Genomic DNA, 16,683 nt, shown 5'->3' on the forward strand with positions numbered 1-16,683 from the left:
TGTACCCAGGTGGCAGCAGTCATAGGCCAGCACTGCTGGGAAGTGTGCTGGGGATAATGTGGACATGACATCAGCTCTGCCAGTGTCGGAGCCTCCATATCAACCAGCACTGCTCCCAGTCTGTACCCAAACCCTCAGTACCACATGAGTTTGGAGATGGGAAGCAGAAAGGAGCAACAGCCTGATGTCCATCCTGCTGCCCATCCTGTGCCTCAGGGCCCTGACCTGAGCCCTGCAGGCTTCCCCCCCAGAGCACAACATTCCCAGAAGGACAGAGCTCCACCACAGCCCAAGGTTTGAATGGCAGCTCCATACTGCGAGGAGGCCACAGCTGAGCCTTTCTCATGGTCATTGCCAAGAGTAAAGCCAGCTCCCCTGACTGCCAGGATCAGGTGCCACCCACAGAACAGAATCTTGCTGGGCATTGTGACCAGAGCCAGCAGCAGTGGCCATGCCACATGCCATCTTGCAGGCAAGTGCCAGCACCACGCAACCCTTCTTAGCTGCAGGCTGGGTCAGACCTTCCTGCAGCCCCCCAGCAGAAGCAGAAGGCCTCCACAGAAAGCCTGCATTTGCATCTAGGGCATGGCTCAAACCTCAGAGATGCATCCTGTACCATAGGGACCCTGACCGCAGGGGTCACCAAAGGTTTCCATGTCCTTTAGGCAGAGGTCAATGTCCAGGGGCTGCCCAGCACCCCATGGCACTGACTGAAGCCACCAGCCCGAGATGGGCACCGTTCCACTTGCCTGCCTCCCTGACATGAGCTTGCTGGTGGCCACCAGCCCTGCCTATCTGCACAGGCAGTTGCAGAGCCCCACAACAGGAGCAGAGAAGGCAAGTTCTTGCAGACACAACGCTCTGGCAGGCTGTTCAGCCACCCTCTCGGCAGCTGCCATCCCTGCTGGTGGCCTGCACAGCACAGGCTGTTGTGTTCCAGTCGCAGGGTGTCCACACCCCTCGTTTCCAGCTCTTAATGCAATGCAGCAGAAGCTAAAAATACCCAAGTGCCACCCTCTGTCATGTCTCTGAGCAGGCTCTGCAGTCACCACGGGATGTGTGTGACGGAGGTGGGGCCTGGCTCTGTTCCCGAGACACTCCACCAGGATGCAGCTGCTGCCAGAAAGCTCCATCCCATGACCGAGACAGCCCCAGCAGTGGACCACCCTGCCACAGGGCATGGTGGGGGCAGAGGGCAACGCTGTTGCCCTGGGCTGGCCAGGCTCTCCTCCCCACTTAGCGGGGTGGGAAGGAAGGCAGGGAAAAAGCATGGAAAGAGGAGGGCCCTGCCATGAGCGGCAGCAGGATGAGGAGCCCTGGTGACCATGGGGGAAGACCAGGACCTGGCTGTGGGTGTCCTGTGGGAGCAGGACACCACGCAGCTCCCCAGTCTTCTTGCCTTTCATCCTTACCAGAGCAGGTCCCCACACACAGCTCAACAGAGCAAAACTCCTGCACACACCCAGCACTCAGTGTCATCACACCTGACAGCCTCATCACAACAGAAGCCCAAGATGGGGCAGGAGCTCACAGACACAGCTTGGGACAGTCACAAGTGCCCTCAGGCCGGGGAGCCCCTGTTCCCCTGTACCAGCTCCCATTGTGGCCAGGACTCTGGTCCAGTCCTAGGGAGCTCTAGTAACAGCCCTTGGCAGCATCTGCAGTAGGTGAGACAACAAAGCTCATGTTTCACTTACAATACAGGAAAAACCTTCATTTTATGCAGTGAGGGCTTGAAGCAAAGGCAGGCAGAGCTCCCACAGACGCTCTGGGGGGCCTGCACGTCCCAGTATGTCCCCACAGCAGCCACATGGTGCCCCAGGCTGCTCCCCACTGCCCCCCCACACTGCCAGCCACAGGCCACTGGGGACCAGGCCATTCCCACCTCCTCCAAGCCCAGGCTGACAAGTCAGAAGAGCCCTCCAGAAGGCAGGAGTTAAAGAATCATAGGGTTTCCCATCCCTCCCTCTCCAAGAGGCAAGCAGTGTTGCTCTGCTCTTACAGTCTGTGCAGGATGAGAGCATTTCCAGGGCTGTAGAATAAGGAGATTTACAGGCACTGTGGGATAACTGCATTTATTTTAGTTCAGTATTTTTCAGGTTATTCAACAAGTCAGAGCTTGGCAAAAACAAGCAGAAGACCCTTCAGCGTCCAGGGAGGAGAAGGACACAAATGCAGAGGCAGCCCAGGGAATGATGTTGCTGCTGAAGCCCTCAAAGAAAAACCACTATTTGTCATTGCTCCCTGGGGTAGCTGGGTACCCCATCCCACCTCCATTAGCAGACAAGGAGCCCTGGCATGAAGCCTCGTAAGTCACGAGGGAAGTGACAGGTTTCATGAGTTAGTCACAGTTTGGTGACAAATCCACCAGATTTTCATGCATTACTAAGGAAGAGTCATGCAAACACAGCCCATGCCTGTGCTAACAACAGCCCTTCATCTGGAGCACCAGCTGGCAGTGCCCAGCATGCCAAGCCATCCCAATCCATATGGGAAGGGTGGCACCACTGCAGGGGGCATCACAGAGAGGAGCTCCTCCCACTGGCAGTGGATGTGGACAGGACAAGACACTTGCTCAGGGCAGCCACAGACTTGGGAAAGGACAGAACACATCCATAACCCATTCCCAAAGGAAGATGACAGCTCTCCTGCCATCCCCCACCAATATGAAGGGCATGAGCACTTTGCCAGCCTTTGCAAACATGGACCTGAACCTACACCTACCTGACAGCCAAAATGGAGCTTCTGCAGGTGAGAGGCTGGCAGGGAAACACATATGGAAACACATGGTACTTCAAGAGTCCTAGGAACCACAATAAGCATCTCATCCTCTCCAGAGATACTGCTCAATGGACTTTTGAAGGCAACAGGTCTCCTTAGTGCCTTGAGGTGTCTGTTTACCAGGTGTGGGAGCTTCCAGGCTCCAGTGCCCAGGGGGACATGGAATGGACCTCTTGCTAGTTTTGCCTCCAGTGCTGCTCAGCAGGACCTGCAGAGCCTGACAAAGAGCCACTCACCTCGAGAAGCATCAACCCCTTCACCACATCAATCAGGAACCCAGAGTACCACCAGGAGCCCTGCTTGGCCAGGCTTCCTTCCAAACACTGAACTCACAGCAGCATTTCCAACTGCTGGCCAGACCCTCCTGGGGACACCCCAGCACAGCCCCTGCAGAGCTCGTGACCCCAGGAACACTGCAGCCTGCTCTGTGACACGCTGCAAGGATCATCCTACACTGCTGCTGGTTCAGAGAGCTCAAGAGATGAGCAGCTTGACCCCTACCCCTCCTTGCTCACACTGACTTTATCTCCCTCCCAGACTTTATCTGCAGAGGCGGATACACAAAACGCTTCAGCAGATGAGCCCCCTAGAACCTCCAAATACTGCAGGACAGTTTTGCTGGGCTTAAACCTCACCTTATTTCAGCAATACCACTTCCAGAGCAGCAAAACCTGTTAGATTAGTCCAATGGAATGGTGGGAATTTCCTACCTGGGCTTCACTACCAGAGGAGAGAGATCACTCCCCCAAACCCCAAAGAACCCTGCTCTCTTCCAGGCCCTCCCCCTGTCCCAGCAGGAGTGATTCAGCAGTGCTGGTACACAGGACCTGTCGTGCTCCCCTCCTGCTCCTCACCTTGAGGCTGGCTCTGCTCCTCCACAGCATCTTTAGAACACACTGATAACTCACGACTCCCTACAGCAGCTGTGCTCTGCACACACACCATCCTGCACACGCCGTGTTTGGCTGGCTGCAGACTCCCAGCAGCACACTCGCCCTTCCCAAACCCTCCCCTGCCTTCCTCCTCTCCATTAACCTGCCACCACGGTGTGACCTGCAGCTGCCCTGAGCTGCACGAAGATGCTGCTTCAGGGCTGGCTAGAAATGGCACCAGCTCGTGCTTTCCGACAGATTTATCCCTTAGCTCAGTGTTCAATTTAATGGTTTCCCATTAAAAGCAGCACAGACACAAATCAGCTCCGGATAGAGCGGTTTGGTTTGTACCTCCAGCCATATTTCACCCTGGCAGGCAGAGCCAGTCTCCAACCATGTAACAGGCCCCTTCCCCTCATCAGAACACTGATGGTCAGGTTCTTCCTCTGCACATGGATAGTACAAAGACTAGCTCATAAATCTCCTCCAGGAGCAGCAGGTAGTTATGATCCAATGCGGCAATTCAGCAATGGCAGCTTGGTGGGATGGGATTATTTCTGAGCAAGGGAAGATCCCCCAGCCAAGTTCTCACAGCCCCACAGATGTGATCTCCCCCAGCCTCCCTGCTGGTGTTAGTCCTGGAGCATCATGCCACTAGCAGCAATCAGCAACCATACAGGCTTGTTATATGCATATGATGAGATTCAAACAAGAACTAATACCAGGGACTCTGAGGGAAAAGAAGGGTTGCTCCTCCACAGGGACCAGAAGCAGATCAAGAGCATTTCCATTACTGAAGATAAACCCCACCTTGTTCAATTGCTCACATCAGACTCTAGGCTGCAGCTCAGGTCAAATTTCGACGTGCTGAGCTAAAGCCCCGTCTGGAAATGCAAGGGCCCCCTCCCCCCCTCCCACCACACATCAGCTGCAACAATTCACACACAAGACATGGTCCCCAGGCCTTGCCAGCTAAGTTGGAAGAAGGAGAAAGGGTCACAAACCTGCTTTTCTTTTTTCTGTATTTTCATTATCATCAAATCTGGGATGAATGTTATTTCTGCAAGACACAACACACAAAAAAAAATCACAATAAAGAGACTGGTGGACCTGAGGCACTCCCTCCTTCCACATCACCCCTCCGTGAGGCGGAGCCAACCCCCGTGCTGCTCACAGCAACAAAAGCTGCAGGACTGAAACACTCTCAGGGACAAACTTGGGTACATCTGCCCTGCTGAGCCACGGCAAGGAGCCTGACCACCTATCTCCCCACAACTCGGTGCTACTTGAACCCCACTGGGAAAGACCCACCTCATAGTCCCAGTCCCAGAATTAAGTGGTGCACCTGGGGCTAGGGGAGATGCACACCCCCTCCTCAGAGCCCCAGATCCACCCCAGGCACCCCTGAGAGACCTGTTGGATGCTGCCAACCCTGCAGCAGCCAAGGGAAGCAGTAAACAAACCAGCCTCTGCCAAGCAGTGATGACAGCGGTGAGAGACGCAGAGAGGACGCAGCAGCTCGAGGGCTGCGAGCCCTGGTGCCAGGGAAGAGCTGCTACAGAGATGAGGACGGGACAAGCGAGGAGGGGGAAGAGCCATCCTGGTGGACACCACCTCCCCAGCAAGGCGCAGCAACCCTCGGAGCAGCGCAGGGGCAGGGCTGGCTGCTCCTGCCCCCCAGAACGGGAGGGATCTCCTGAGCAGCACCCACCTTGCAGCCACGGGAGGATGGGGGCTGCAGGCAGAGGTGGCTCCCAAGCCACCCCCCACACCAGGCCTGGCCAGGGGCGCTGCAGTTACAAGTCCAGCTCTTCACAGCAACTTAGTGCCAGAGGCAGAACTGCCTCTGCAACCAGGTCCCCAAAGTGTCTCCGCCAGAGGAAGGGAACAAGAAGGGAACTGTGGCAATGCAGCACCCCAACAGCTCCCTGGGGTGAAGACTGTTCTCCCAGGCTCCCAGCACCACGGCTCAGCATCCTGCACCCAGTGGCTGTGGTCCAGCTCAGCCAGTGGCACCTTTTATGGGGTCTCACTCCGATGGCCACAGCTCCCTGCAGGCACTGCTGGAGCAGCTGTGCCTGGACACAGACACGATGCCCAGCACACCCTCCATGGGTGCCACGGACCCGCAGGATGGGGCGGGCTGGCCAGCAGACACACACCTGCTTAGGCTCAATTCCTCTGAGGACTGAGCAGAGGTTGGACACCACCAGATGCAGGAGAAAGCTGGGCTCACTGCCTCCCTCCTGCCGGTGCTGTGTCTGCAGGAAGGCCAGGAGCAGCCCCCCCACATGTGGGGTTGGCATTGGAAACAGCAGCAATGCCGGGTGGCTGGGGCATGGCCGCAGCTCCCCAGGATGAACACACTCCCCAGCTGGGAGAGTCAGGGGGACATGGGGCATTTACAGTCCAGTGAGAGTCAAGGGGACACCAGGCAGTTACAGCCCTGTGCCCTCCCCACAGGAGCCTCAGCCACAGAACTCAAAGGAGCTGTCAGAGTTTGCCCACAGCTCCTGCTCCAGGCAGTAGGTGCATTCTGGGGAGCTGCCCCTCAGCAGTGTTCAGCTCCCACAGCACCAGCAACATGTGCCATTGAGCCACGACAAGTGCTTTAGACAAAAATCCCCCTGCCCCTCGTTTCCCTCCTATACCATGCAAACCACACTCCACAAGCTCAGACCTCACTGACACCTGGAGCCATTCCTCCCTGGACTCAGCACCTCTCTTCCCACAGGGAACAGCCCAAGGGCTTCTACAGGTGGGCAGTGATCTGGCCAGTGCAAGAGAGGACCAATTTTGCACACTGATGCTGGTCCATGGCTCATGCCCACCACACCAAGGAGAAGAGGCAAAGGCTTCTAACTCTGATCCCAGCTACATGGCATGGGCCAGGCCAGCACGTCCCACATATAGGTCAAGCTTGGTGGCAGTAAGGCGAGGCACTCAGTGCCACCAGCTGAGTGGGGAGGAGTTTGATGGCATCTGAAGACAGGATGACACAGAACGTCTTTCTCACTACGAAGCCTGCCAGCCCCTCCTGCAGTCCTCCAAATGTGCCCCAGAAGGAGCTAAGCCAGGCTGGAAGATACATGCAACTGCAGCAGTGACGTTCTCTCTCCAGAAAGGACAAAGTGAAAATTTCAGATCAAACAGCCATTGCACCTCAGAATAATCCTGCCAGGCTCCAGCAGGGAGCAGCCCCATCCTGAAGGTTTGCTTGGAGTGAGAAATCCTGGAGATCTGGATTTGGTTCAGCTTTCAGAGGCCTCTGGGCTGCAGGAGTCTCCAAGGTGCTCAGCTCACCCCTCTCGCCTGCCACACCTGAGCACAGTGGCCTTCACCTGCCAGCCCAACCCTGTGCCCAGAAGGTCCTGCCAGGGCCCATGTAGTCCCTCTCAGCTTTCAGGCCAGGACATGATCTGGCCTGGCTTTGCTTTCCAGCCTTTCACTCACAGACTTTCTTCTGGAGTAACTCAGTAGATCCTGAGCTCTCTAGTCCTTGTGACCACTAGCACTGTTTTCTTTCCATCACCAAAAGGCTGTGAGCTCCCTCAAGCTGCCCCTTCAACAGAGCTATGCCAAGCCATGGGGGTCCCCTCCCTCTGTGCTCAGGGAGCCCTCCCCTTCACCTCCTCACCCTGAGGACTGGACACCTGATGCATAACTAAGTACTCAGCTGGCCACTTGGCAGACATGGAGGGTTTTTGCAGGCCAGCTCCAGAACAGAGCTCACACCACACAACTCCCAGGCCTGCAGGCTGAGACCCAGCACCCACCATTACAGCACCACGGTTCCGATGTGCATCTCCTGCAGCCTCCCACCAACAGTGCAGGGACAGCACCTGGGTGGATCCAGCAGCACCGTCCTCTCCCACGGCAGGAGGGCATCTGGCATCCACACCCTCCAGGAGCCACAGCATCTCACCAGTGTGGCTCTGGCCACCTCTAGAGCCCAGGGCCAAAGCCCTGAGTGAGACTATGAGGGCATCTGCAGCCTTCTGTCCTCGCCCCAGCAGGGCCAGAGCCCCACAGCAGAGCACACAGCTGGTTTCACTGAGACCCAAGAGATGTCAGGGAAGAAGAAAGGCTTGGACATTGTCTGCGAGGCAGCAGCTCAGCACTTCTGGCAAGCAAAAGTCAAGATAAATACCTTGCTTAAAGTTCCTCAGCACTAGGCTATCCCAGGCTGTAAGTCTCTTACTGTGTGGCCTACAGCAGCTCAGCTCTAGGTTTTCAGGTCTTTCTAACGTTAAAATAAACCAAACATGACACATTGTGGATAACACATGCTTGGTGGTCTAGGTCCCAGCACACTCAGCATCTTCTGTAGGTGGCAATACGAGCAGTTGCCAGCAGGTGAACGAGACGGCTGAAGGATGCAGGAAGCTTGATGCCCCAACCCCGGGCTTTAGCCTCTCCAGAGCCCAGGTGAGGGCTATGGGACTGAGCCACCAAGGCTGATGGCAGCTTCATGAGCCTCATTTCCAGCAGCAGAAAGCCAGATGCAGGCTCTCCACCAGGACAACAGGCAGGCAGCTGGTATATGCTGCAGGTCTGGTGCTCCGGGGAGTGACTGTACACAGCAGGGATGTTCTTGGGCTCCCCAGCAGAAAGCAGAGATGGGATCCTGCCCTCTGCCTGCAGCCTGCCTTTCCTCCTTCCCAGGGCCCCCTTGGACCAGGCAGGGGTGGGGCATGCTGCTCGTTTTTCCCAGGGAGTGCACAAGGACTCACCTGCACACACATGGCTCACAAACATGTATCAGGTTGAAATTAGTATCAGGGAAGGACTTTCACAACTCCTGGAGTGCAGCAGACTGCAGGCCACCCTTAGCTCTAAGGATTTACAAGAGCAGGGCAGAAGTCCAGCCACTGGGCAAGCCAAGTCACAGCCAGCAGCATCAGCACACAGCAGTGGAGAAGGAGCTCTTGCAGCCCCCCTGGCATGTGCTGAATGAGCATGGGGACAAGACAGGACAAGGGCACAGGTTCAAGAATGGAACTGGGAGAGCAGAGCATGGGAGGAGGTTTCTCCAGGACCAAGGCAGAACAGTCACTTCTCAGCACACACCTTTGTTTTTGCTCAGATTCACACCCACAGGTGAGCCACGGGAGCCCACAGTCAAACCCAGGGAGGTGCTGGTCACAGTGCCAGCTCTGTTATCAGCAGGAAGCACCGAATGGGCCATGTACCCTCTGGTCTAGGCAGCAAGGGATGCCCACAGCCACAAATGGAGATGCTCTGGCCCTTAGCAGGCAAAGTGCCCAGGAGTCCTCACCACAGGCCACAGTGAGGACAGACTGTGCTCCAAATGCACTCAGCACAGGCCACAGCTGGCAAGGGACAGGCAGGAATGGAGTGGGCAGACCCTTCTCTCATCCACCTCCCTCCCAAAGAGTCAGAAGCAAACATCTATAGGTCTTCATACACCAGCTTGAACATGCCCAGCTCTATACAGGCATCACCCTCTCTGTTCACATCCCATCACTGGCACAGGGAGCAGTGCAAGGGCCAGGCCAGCCCCAAGGCAGGGTACTCCGTTGCTCAGCAGATGTCCCAAACCATGAGCAGACAGGTCTTCTCTACATACGATTCTCATGTTCCAGCTGGTGCCAGGCAAACAGCAGTACCACCCCCACCATGCACCCGGGTATTTCCATGGCACTGAAGCCAGCATGTGCATCTGCCTTGATAAAACATGGCTGGATTCCAGTCACATCCAGAGGAACCTCCTCTGACCATGTGCAAAGTCATTGGAGTGCATGGAGAGGCTCAGCAAAGCCATTGCAGATGTCAGGAGAGCACTTGGTCTCCTGTCTGCACAGAGACCACACGGTGAGGCCAGCAGCACCCCAGACCTGCGGGAGGCCTGGCTGCAGCTCCTGGGATGACAGGCCATCCTGGTTTGTGGAAGGCTGTGTTAAACTGTGCTGGCCCGCAACCAGCATCACTGGGCCCAGTTGTGAATCCAGATGCTGGGAACCCGGGGCATTCAACACGTTGCACTTGTTCATAATCCTGTGGAGCAAGGATGTCCTGCCATCACCTCTTAGGGGACAAGCTGGAGATGAGGAAAGGGTCACATTCACGTCTGCATGGTGCTGTGGCCTGCTTTTGCCTGCTACATCCAGAGCATCTTGCCTGGTCTCAGAGCCAGGAACTTGTCCAGCATCCTGAAGGGAAACACACCACCTGCCAGGGAGCACCACCATGCTGGCATTCGAATCTATACATTAAGAACCCCACTTAGCTAGCCATTTCCATGCTAATTAAGTATTTGCAGATTAAAGAGAAACTCTAATCTCAAATGAGACAGCCCAATTTTCTAAATGAGCTTATGGTTTTCATATGGAGATCAACATGTTCTGACTAGCACATCATGCAAGTGCTCCAGGCTGCCAGATTCAGTTTTATTGCCATTGTCACAAGTGGGGAGTTTGTATTCTCCATCCTCAAGTTTTCATACCTTTTTAACCCAAGCTAGCAACTGATGGACATCCCACCCCAGCACTGCCAACTTGCAATACCCCCAGCACCAGACAGTCACTAGCACTTTCAGCTGCCACAGCCAAAGACAAGCTCTCCTTCATGAGGTGGGACCGTTGCCTCCTCTGGGCAGCCCGGTGCCAGGCCCTGCACAGGCAGGGTGCACAGCAGGATGGCTCCGGGGCTGCCAGGCTGACTTTGCACTCCCAGCTGCCAGAGAAGAGACCAGCAGAGCAGTGTTGAAGGCTGTGGTTTGTCCCTCTACAGGGGCAGAGCAACTCGCTGTGGCATGGCCTCTGCAAAGCATCTGCTGCTAGCAATGATGTTTTCAGTTACACAATTTGGGGCACATCAGGTGACCATCTCCCTCCTTTGGATTTATTTTTAATGTTCTGAAAGCACAAGACATCCCTACACCAGACTGAGTCCACCTCGTGCCAGTATTTCCTGTCACATCTGCCTGGGCTCCTCCAGGAGTTGCAGCATCTGTGCACAAGCCAAAAACATTATCAGAAATTCCACATCTGAGCCAACACCAACCTAAGACCAAGCAGTGACCATTTGCTCCACCCCTTCTACCAGCCTTCCCACAGGAGTGACCAAACTCTCCTCTGCAGCTGGAGGACTGACTTTGCCAGCTGAGGGGCTGAGGATGCTAAATGAAATCCTGCAGCAGGCTCAGCGCTCCCTCCCCACAGCCCCAAGTACCAGCCCTGCAAGCACAAACACACCCAAGAGCTCTGGGAAAGCCACCAAAGCTCACCGCAGGCAGTGAGCATCTATCTCATTTGTACACACAGCTCCATCAGCACACAGCCCCATGGAGTGGTTCACTTGTTTCCCCTCAGAAATGGGAGATGATCTTCTCAGGATGATTTTGGAGAGAAGGTCAATGTATGAAGGAAAAGGAATAAAACTCTACAGCAGTAGCAGGGATGTACCCAAAGGCACATGAGAGTTAGTCCATCTTGGCCTGGATTAGCCACAGTGCTTGCAGGCACCTGAGCTGGAGCCTGTGAAGAGCAGAGCCTTGGCCATGGTGTGCCACCCAGTACCCACGTGCTACAGCACGTGAACTCATCATGTTAGCAGAGGCAAAGGAGAACGTTTTGAGACCACAGCACTGGGGAGAGGCTGTATGCTAGGTCTGGCTTTCAGCACTGTCACAGACAGCCCCAAGCAGCCCCTGGGGCTGCCTAGGACAAAGCCACCACAGATGGGCTGCTGCTGAGCATGCTTTTCAAGATGGTCCCATTGCATGTCAGGAGAGGAGGGTCCTGGCACAAAAGCCAAACCACCTTTCCAAACTTTCCATCATACAACACGTCTCCACATGAGAGCATCCAGTTTCTTGCTTGCTCAACACCATCTGCTGAAAATCTAGCTCCAAGCAAACAAAATGCACATTTGTGCGCCCACCCTCAATGCAGTCCATGACTGACGCATGAGCTGGGCAACATAAACAGAGCACCAAGGGCTCCACTTCATGAAGCTGCTGCTCCTGAGTTCCAGTAGACTAGGAAACACACATTCCTTCACTGGCCTGCAGAGAGCCACCAAGGAGAATAAGAAGCACCTGGACAAAGCAGAGCCAGGAGATGTTCTGGAGCAGCAGGTACATCCTTCTGTACTTGGTGGGAGCAGATACCAAGTGTACAGCACCCAAGGAGTAGCTAGATCCACCCCTGAGAACAGCAGAAAAGGTACTGATGCAACCCCAAGTGCACGATGCTGGCAAACAGAACTCACAGCTGGTAGGACCAGCTTGCTCAAGAGAGGGTCCCACTCTGCCCAGCTGCCTGCAGTACCTTCCCAAATCTGTTCTGGGAGCCCACAGGGCCCTCCCAACACCCCATAGTACAGTGCACTTCTGCAAACACAGCAATGGCAAGATGAAGGGGTTCAGGGCACCCTGTGCACGGCCACCCACATGCCAGGCAAGGACTTTACAGCTACCTAGGCAACACATCCTTCCTGGCTCATAAAAAGCTCTGAAGCATGGAAATGAAGCGGTAGGTGCTCAGACAATACTTTGACAGAATCAACCTATCTCGAAGAGGCAAGTTCACATGGGCTGCTCTTCTCCCTACACCCTCCTCCACTGCTTTAAACCACCACAATCCCTTGAAATCGCTGCGCAGCTGAGTGGACACTCCCTCTCCCTAGACATCTTCCAACAGCCAAGCTACGGCAATATTCAACATCCAAGCTTCTGTTGGAGCCATTCATATGTCACACAGCATGTCCCAGCTCCTCTGTGCTTTAGAGAGCCTCCTCTGGCAGCTCCTCTGGAGCACCCGTGAGGGCCAGCACTGGGACTGGAAGATTGGCTTTCCGTGCCTTTCTTGCTTCTCCCTTCCAATTATTTTATATTATATTTATATCCTGTACAGGGGGGTAAAAAGAGCAGGCAGGCAGCCCCAGACTGCAGGACCGGGAGGAATGCCGCAGGCGGCTGGATGCCCGCTCTGCCACTGCTCTGCATGCCTGGGGCTCTGCTTTGAGGAAGGCCAGCCTCAAGTCAGAGAGGACTGAAGCTGAAAATAATCCACACTTGCCCTTCCTGCATTCAACCCCCAGGAAAATCCAAGACAAAACTCTGCTTAGGGTAATCAGCAATTTCATGGCAAATTCGATGCTTGCACAAGCTGATGTGATGAGAGCAAGCAGGGCAAATTCAGGAGGCTGGGAGGTCTGTGCCAGACCATCAGAAAGAGCTTCTCTCCAGATCTGTCTGTCCAGCTCCTTGTGCCACCACACCTCACTTCAGGGCATGTCAGAAGAGGTCCCCAGCCAGTCCCCAGAAGCCAGCCCCACTAACAACAGCTTCCAGAGAGAGAACAGACTCGGCTCATTTACTAAGCCTCTGGAAGCACATCCCCGGCCACGCTGCCTGCCTAGAGCAGGGCCAGCCCAGGAGAGCCTTTCACAGCCCCTCTGCCAGTCTGACCTACCCAGAGGACCTCCTGTAAGGTCAGGCTGACCCAGCAGACTTTGTTCTCAGGCCCACATGTGCCTGAAGAGCTGAATATGTCCTAAATATCACTGTTACCATCCAAGCTGAGCAGTCCTCTAGCCAATAGCAGTGCTGGGTGACAGGCATCTGTGGCAGAACCCTCCAAGCATGCCCCAATGTCCCCACAGGCACGCAGCGTCTCTCCCTTGGCCACTGAGATGGCCCGTGGGGCCTGCAGGGAAACCCTGCACCACCACTGTGACCCCAAGGCTGTAGGAAATGTTGCAAGTCTCAGTGCTGGGAGCAGGAAATCTTGAAGACAAACTGCCACAGGACATCAAAGAATTCCTCATGTGTGGTTTGCAAGAACAGTTCCAGTGCCAGCTTCCCTGCAACCAGTAGACAGTATTGAAACAAGCAGCTCCTCAGGGCCTGTCTTCAGCCACCAAACAGATCTCAGATAACCTCAGACATATCCCAATGTTGTCTCAAAATCATGACCCGAAAAAGTCTCCCAGTTTAATGGGGTAGGTTTTGAAACTCCAAGACAACAAAGTCTCAAACAATGTTCCCTAATATTAGTTTCGTTTACATACCACATAGCTAGTGGTCTATAATCACAGCAAGCAGCACTGCTCTGCTACTCCAGTCTGTCCAGGAAGACACTCGCTGCAATGCAACAGGCTAACAGAACCAGGAGGGAAATCCTGATGCAGCGGCCAGGGAAGCTCCCAGGCAGATACTAAGCCCATGTCAGTCCCCAAAACCTTGCTTCCAAAGCTGATGGAGTTTCATATCACTGCAGAAGAATGAATAATTTCTAACAGTCATCACTTTGTGTGAGTTCTGCAGGAGGTTCGCTCATACATCCAGCTCATTTTGGGAGCCACAGGTCTTCAGGCAGCATGGAAGAGCTCCTGCAGAACTGGGCCTCATGATGGTCACCCAGCCCCGAGGGCTGGTAATGGGGCACTGCTGAGGTGGGCAGCTCACCGGGTGCTGCCTGCTCCATCCAGAGCCCAGCCCCAGCCTTGGGGGGGGCACAGCCCCCCACCTAGATCCTGTCCAGACCGGCTGTTAGCACCCAGAATAGCTCAGATCAGCTGCAGAGGATCAAATAATTGCCCCAGGAATGGGAAGGACCAACTATTTGAAGCTTTCTGGAAGCATTGCTGGACTAGGAGAGGCAGTGGTGGGGAAGCAGTGTTGGCCACCCAGCCCAGCAGCAGGCAGAGCCTGCAGCCGGGTACGCTATTCCGAGGTCTTGTTTTTCCCCAGAACAACAAAGCATTTCAAAAAGGGTTTAAACATCAGACTTGCTTGTTGAAACTATTTTCCAGACTCAGAGGCTGCAGTTTCACACCAGGAAAATATAAAATATGCAGATTTTCCACTGGAGGCACAATCCTGACATCTCCCACCCACCCTTCCAGAGCAGCTGGGAGCAGCTCTTGCTCAGGCTGCTGCACAGCAGCCCGGGCCAAGGGCACTGGGCACCGCTGGCCACACTGTGGCCAGGGGAACTGGACACTGCTGGCCAAGGGGCAGCCTGGGTCAGAGCTGACCTCAGTGCTCAAACTCCTCATCACAAGCACTCAGCAACCTGCTCTTGGCTCCTTTTCCATGAAATCTATGCAGGTCGTCTTTAAAAGCCACAGGAAAGCCCTAAAACTACTTTATAAGCTGCAAAATTAGTTGTGCCCATCAAGATGTTCCTCAGGGCAGTGTGTGCTCCAGAGCTCTGCTGCACGCACACCTGGGCAGCAGCAGGAGCATCCACTCCCACCCCACCAACTAGCAGCTTTCCCCTTCTCCAGGAGGGGGGTGCTCATGGATCTCAGCTGCACTTCAACCACACCAGCTCACATCTCAAGAGGATGTTTAAAGGACACCAACCAAAAGCATGAAAATATTACAATGAAGATTGCACAATCACGACTAGTTTAACTGAACTTCTGTAGGTGGCTGTTCCATGGGAAAAGCCTTGCCCACCAGTGCTGCATGCTCACAGCAACCCCAGAATCCCAATCCAAAGCATGGATCCAAAGCTGGGAAGGAGCAGCCTGTCTATGCTAGCAGCCACATCCCTCATCAGCCCTGGAGACAGGAGAGGGCACGGCTGCTGTGCCATCCCTGGGGAGTAAATAAGAAAGAAGAGAACAAAAGCAAGTGAATTCATGTTGCACAAACCCTGCCTGACCACTCGACTTTGAAATAGCAGTTTTCTGACTTAAAAAAAAAAAAATAAAAAAATAAAAGAGCACCATAAATTTGTACAAAGAAGGTTAAGGGAAAGGAAAGGAACCCCAGCTGCCCCCAGCTCTGCTCTGTGATAGGGGCAGACCTGCATGTGCACAGGTCAGCCAGGGGACAGGGGCTCTAAGCACTGCCAAAGCACGATGGGAGCTGCCAAAGGAGCCTCACCTGGCAGCCCTTGTCTGGGGTTCAGATGTAAAATTAAGTTTAGAGTTGAGAGAAAGACAAAAGAATGGTCTGCCCAGGGATGTGGTTGAATCACCATCCCCGATGCAGTGCTCAGGGACATGGTTCAGCAGCAGGCTGGCAGAGCTGCGTTAGCAGAGTTAGGTTGAAGGTTGGACTGGAAGATCTTACAGGTCTTTTCCAACCAGAATGATTCTATGATCCTATGAAAAGCTGTAGTTCAAGAGGGGCTGGAAAGTGCTCACTAGAAGAAAGTGGGGGCTAGTAAGAGACCTGGGTTTACAGAAACCTACCACAAGGATGACCTTGTCCAGTGCTCAGCTGTAACATTAGGATTGGGATAATGCTGAGACAAAGTCTAGAGCTGCAGCTGGAGTGGGGCTGAGAAAGTACCTGGCGGCCACCAAGAGACCTGGGCTGTGAGAAATCACTGTAGGAGACTTCTCTTTGGCTTTCCAGGAAAATCAGGGTTATGGCTAAGAAAAAGAAAACCCAGAGGTGCAGCACCAGTGGGGAGAAGGAGGGCTCAACCCAGCAAAGCAGGGGCTGCAAGGGGCATCACCTTGGAGAAAGCCTTCCTGGGGGAAATGGCTGTGTGGGCTCAGCTAAGGCTTGGCTGCAGAACCAGGGTTAGGAGTCAGAGAAAGAGAAACCCAAAGCTCTTGTGGGGCTAGGCTGCCAGGAGGGCTGGGCAACAGCTCAGAGGCCTTTGTTACAGTTCAGCTAGAAAACAGCTCCCGGGATTGGGGTCTGCTCTGAAAATAAAGGTTACATGCACAGTACAGGTGGGCTGTGAAGGGGCTGCTGGGGGACATGGGGTGGGAGATAACCTTTGGTTGGTAAATGGTTGGGGGGGCCCTCCTTACAGCCCAGCAGGTGAGGGTTGGGGTTGAGAAGCAGAAAGCCTGGTGTCCCTGCTGGAGCAAAGCTAGAAAGGAGCTGTCAAAGGTAAGCAAAAGCTGCCAGGAGTCCTGGGCTGAGAGGCTTTGGTGTGAGCAACGGGTCTTCCCTTCACAAAAAATCAGAGTTAGGGTTGAGCAAGAGAGCTTTCAGCTGATGCTGGACTGGGGCACCAGCAGCCAAACAGGGGCTACCAAGTGAGCTGGGCTGGGTCAAAGCTTTCATCTGAGCAATGGCTGTGGCCTC

General features: G+C 54.6%; 1 protein-coding gene across 8 annotated transcripts in view; it reads right to left on the minus strand.

Moving 5' to 3' along the window:
• CHD6 (chromodomain helicase DNA binding protein 6) overlaps positions 1–16,683 on the minus strand; it is a 92,335-nt gene that overhangs the window by 56,286 nt on the left and 19,366 nt on the right. For 7 of the 8 annotated variants that reach the window (XM_051633437.1, XM_051633440.1, XM_051633443.1 and 4 more), the window contains exon 2: positions 4,658–4,713. The exons of the other annotated variant lie outside the window; for it this stretch is intronic. In XM_051633437.1, the coding sequence (XP_051489397.1) occupies positions 4,658–4,690 (33 nt within the window). In that variant the 5' untranslated portion in view covers positions 4,691–4,713. The remainder of the gene's footprint in view (positions 1–4,657; positions 4,714–16,683) is intronic. 8 annotated transcript variants of the gene reach the window in all.

The sequence above is a fragment of the Apus apus genome, chromosome 15 (genome assembly GCF_020740795.1).
Source record: "Apus apus isolate bApuApu2 chromosome 15, bApuApu2.pri.cur, whole genome shotgun sequence".
Lineage (NCBI taxonomy): Eukaryota > Metazoa > Chordata > Aves > Apodiformes > Apodidae > Apus > Apus apus.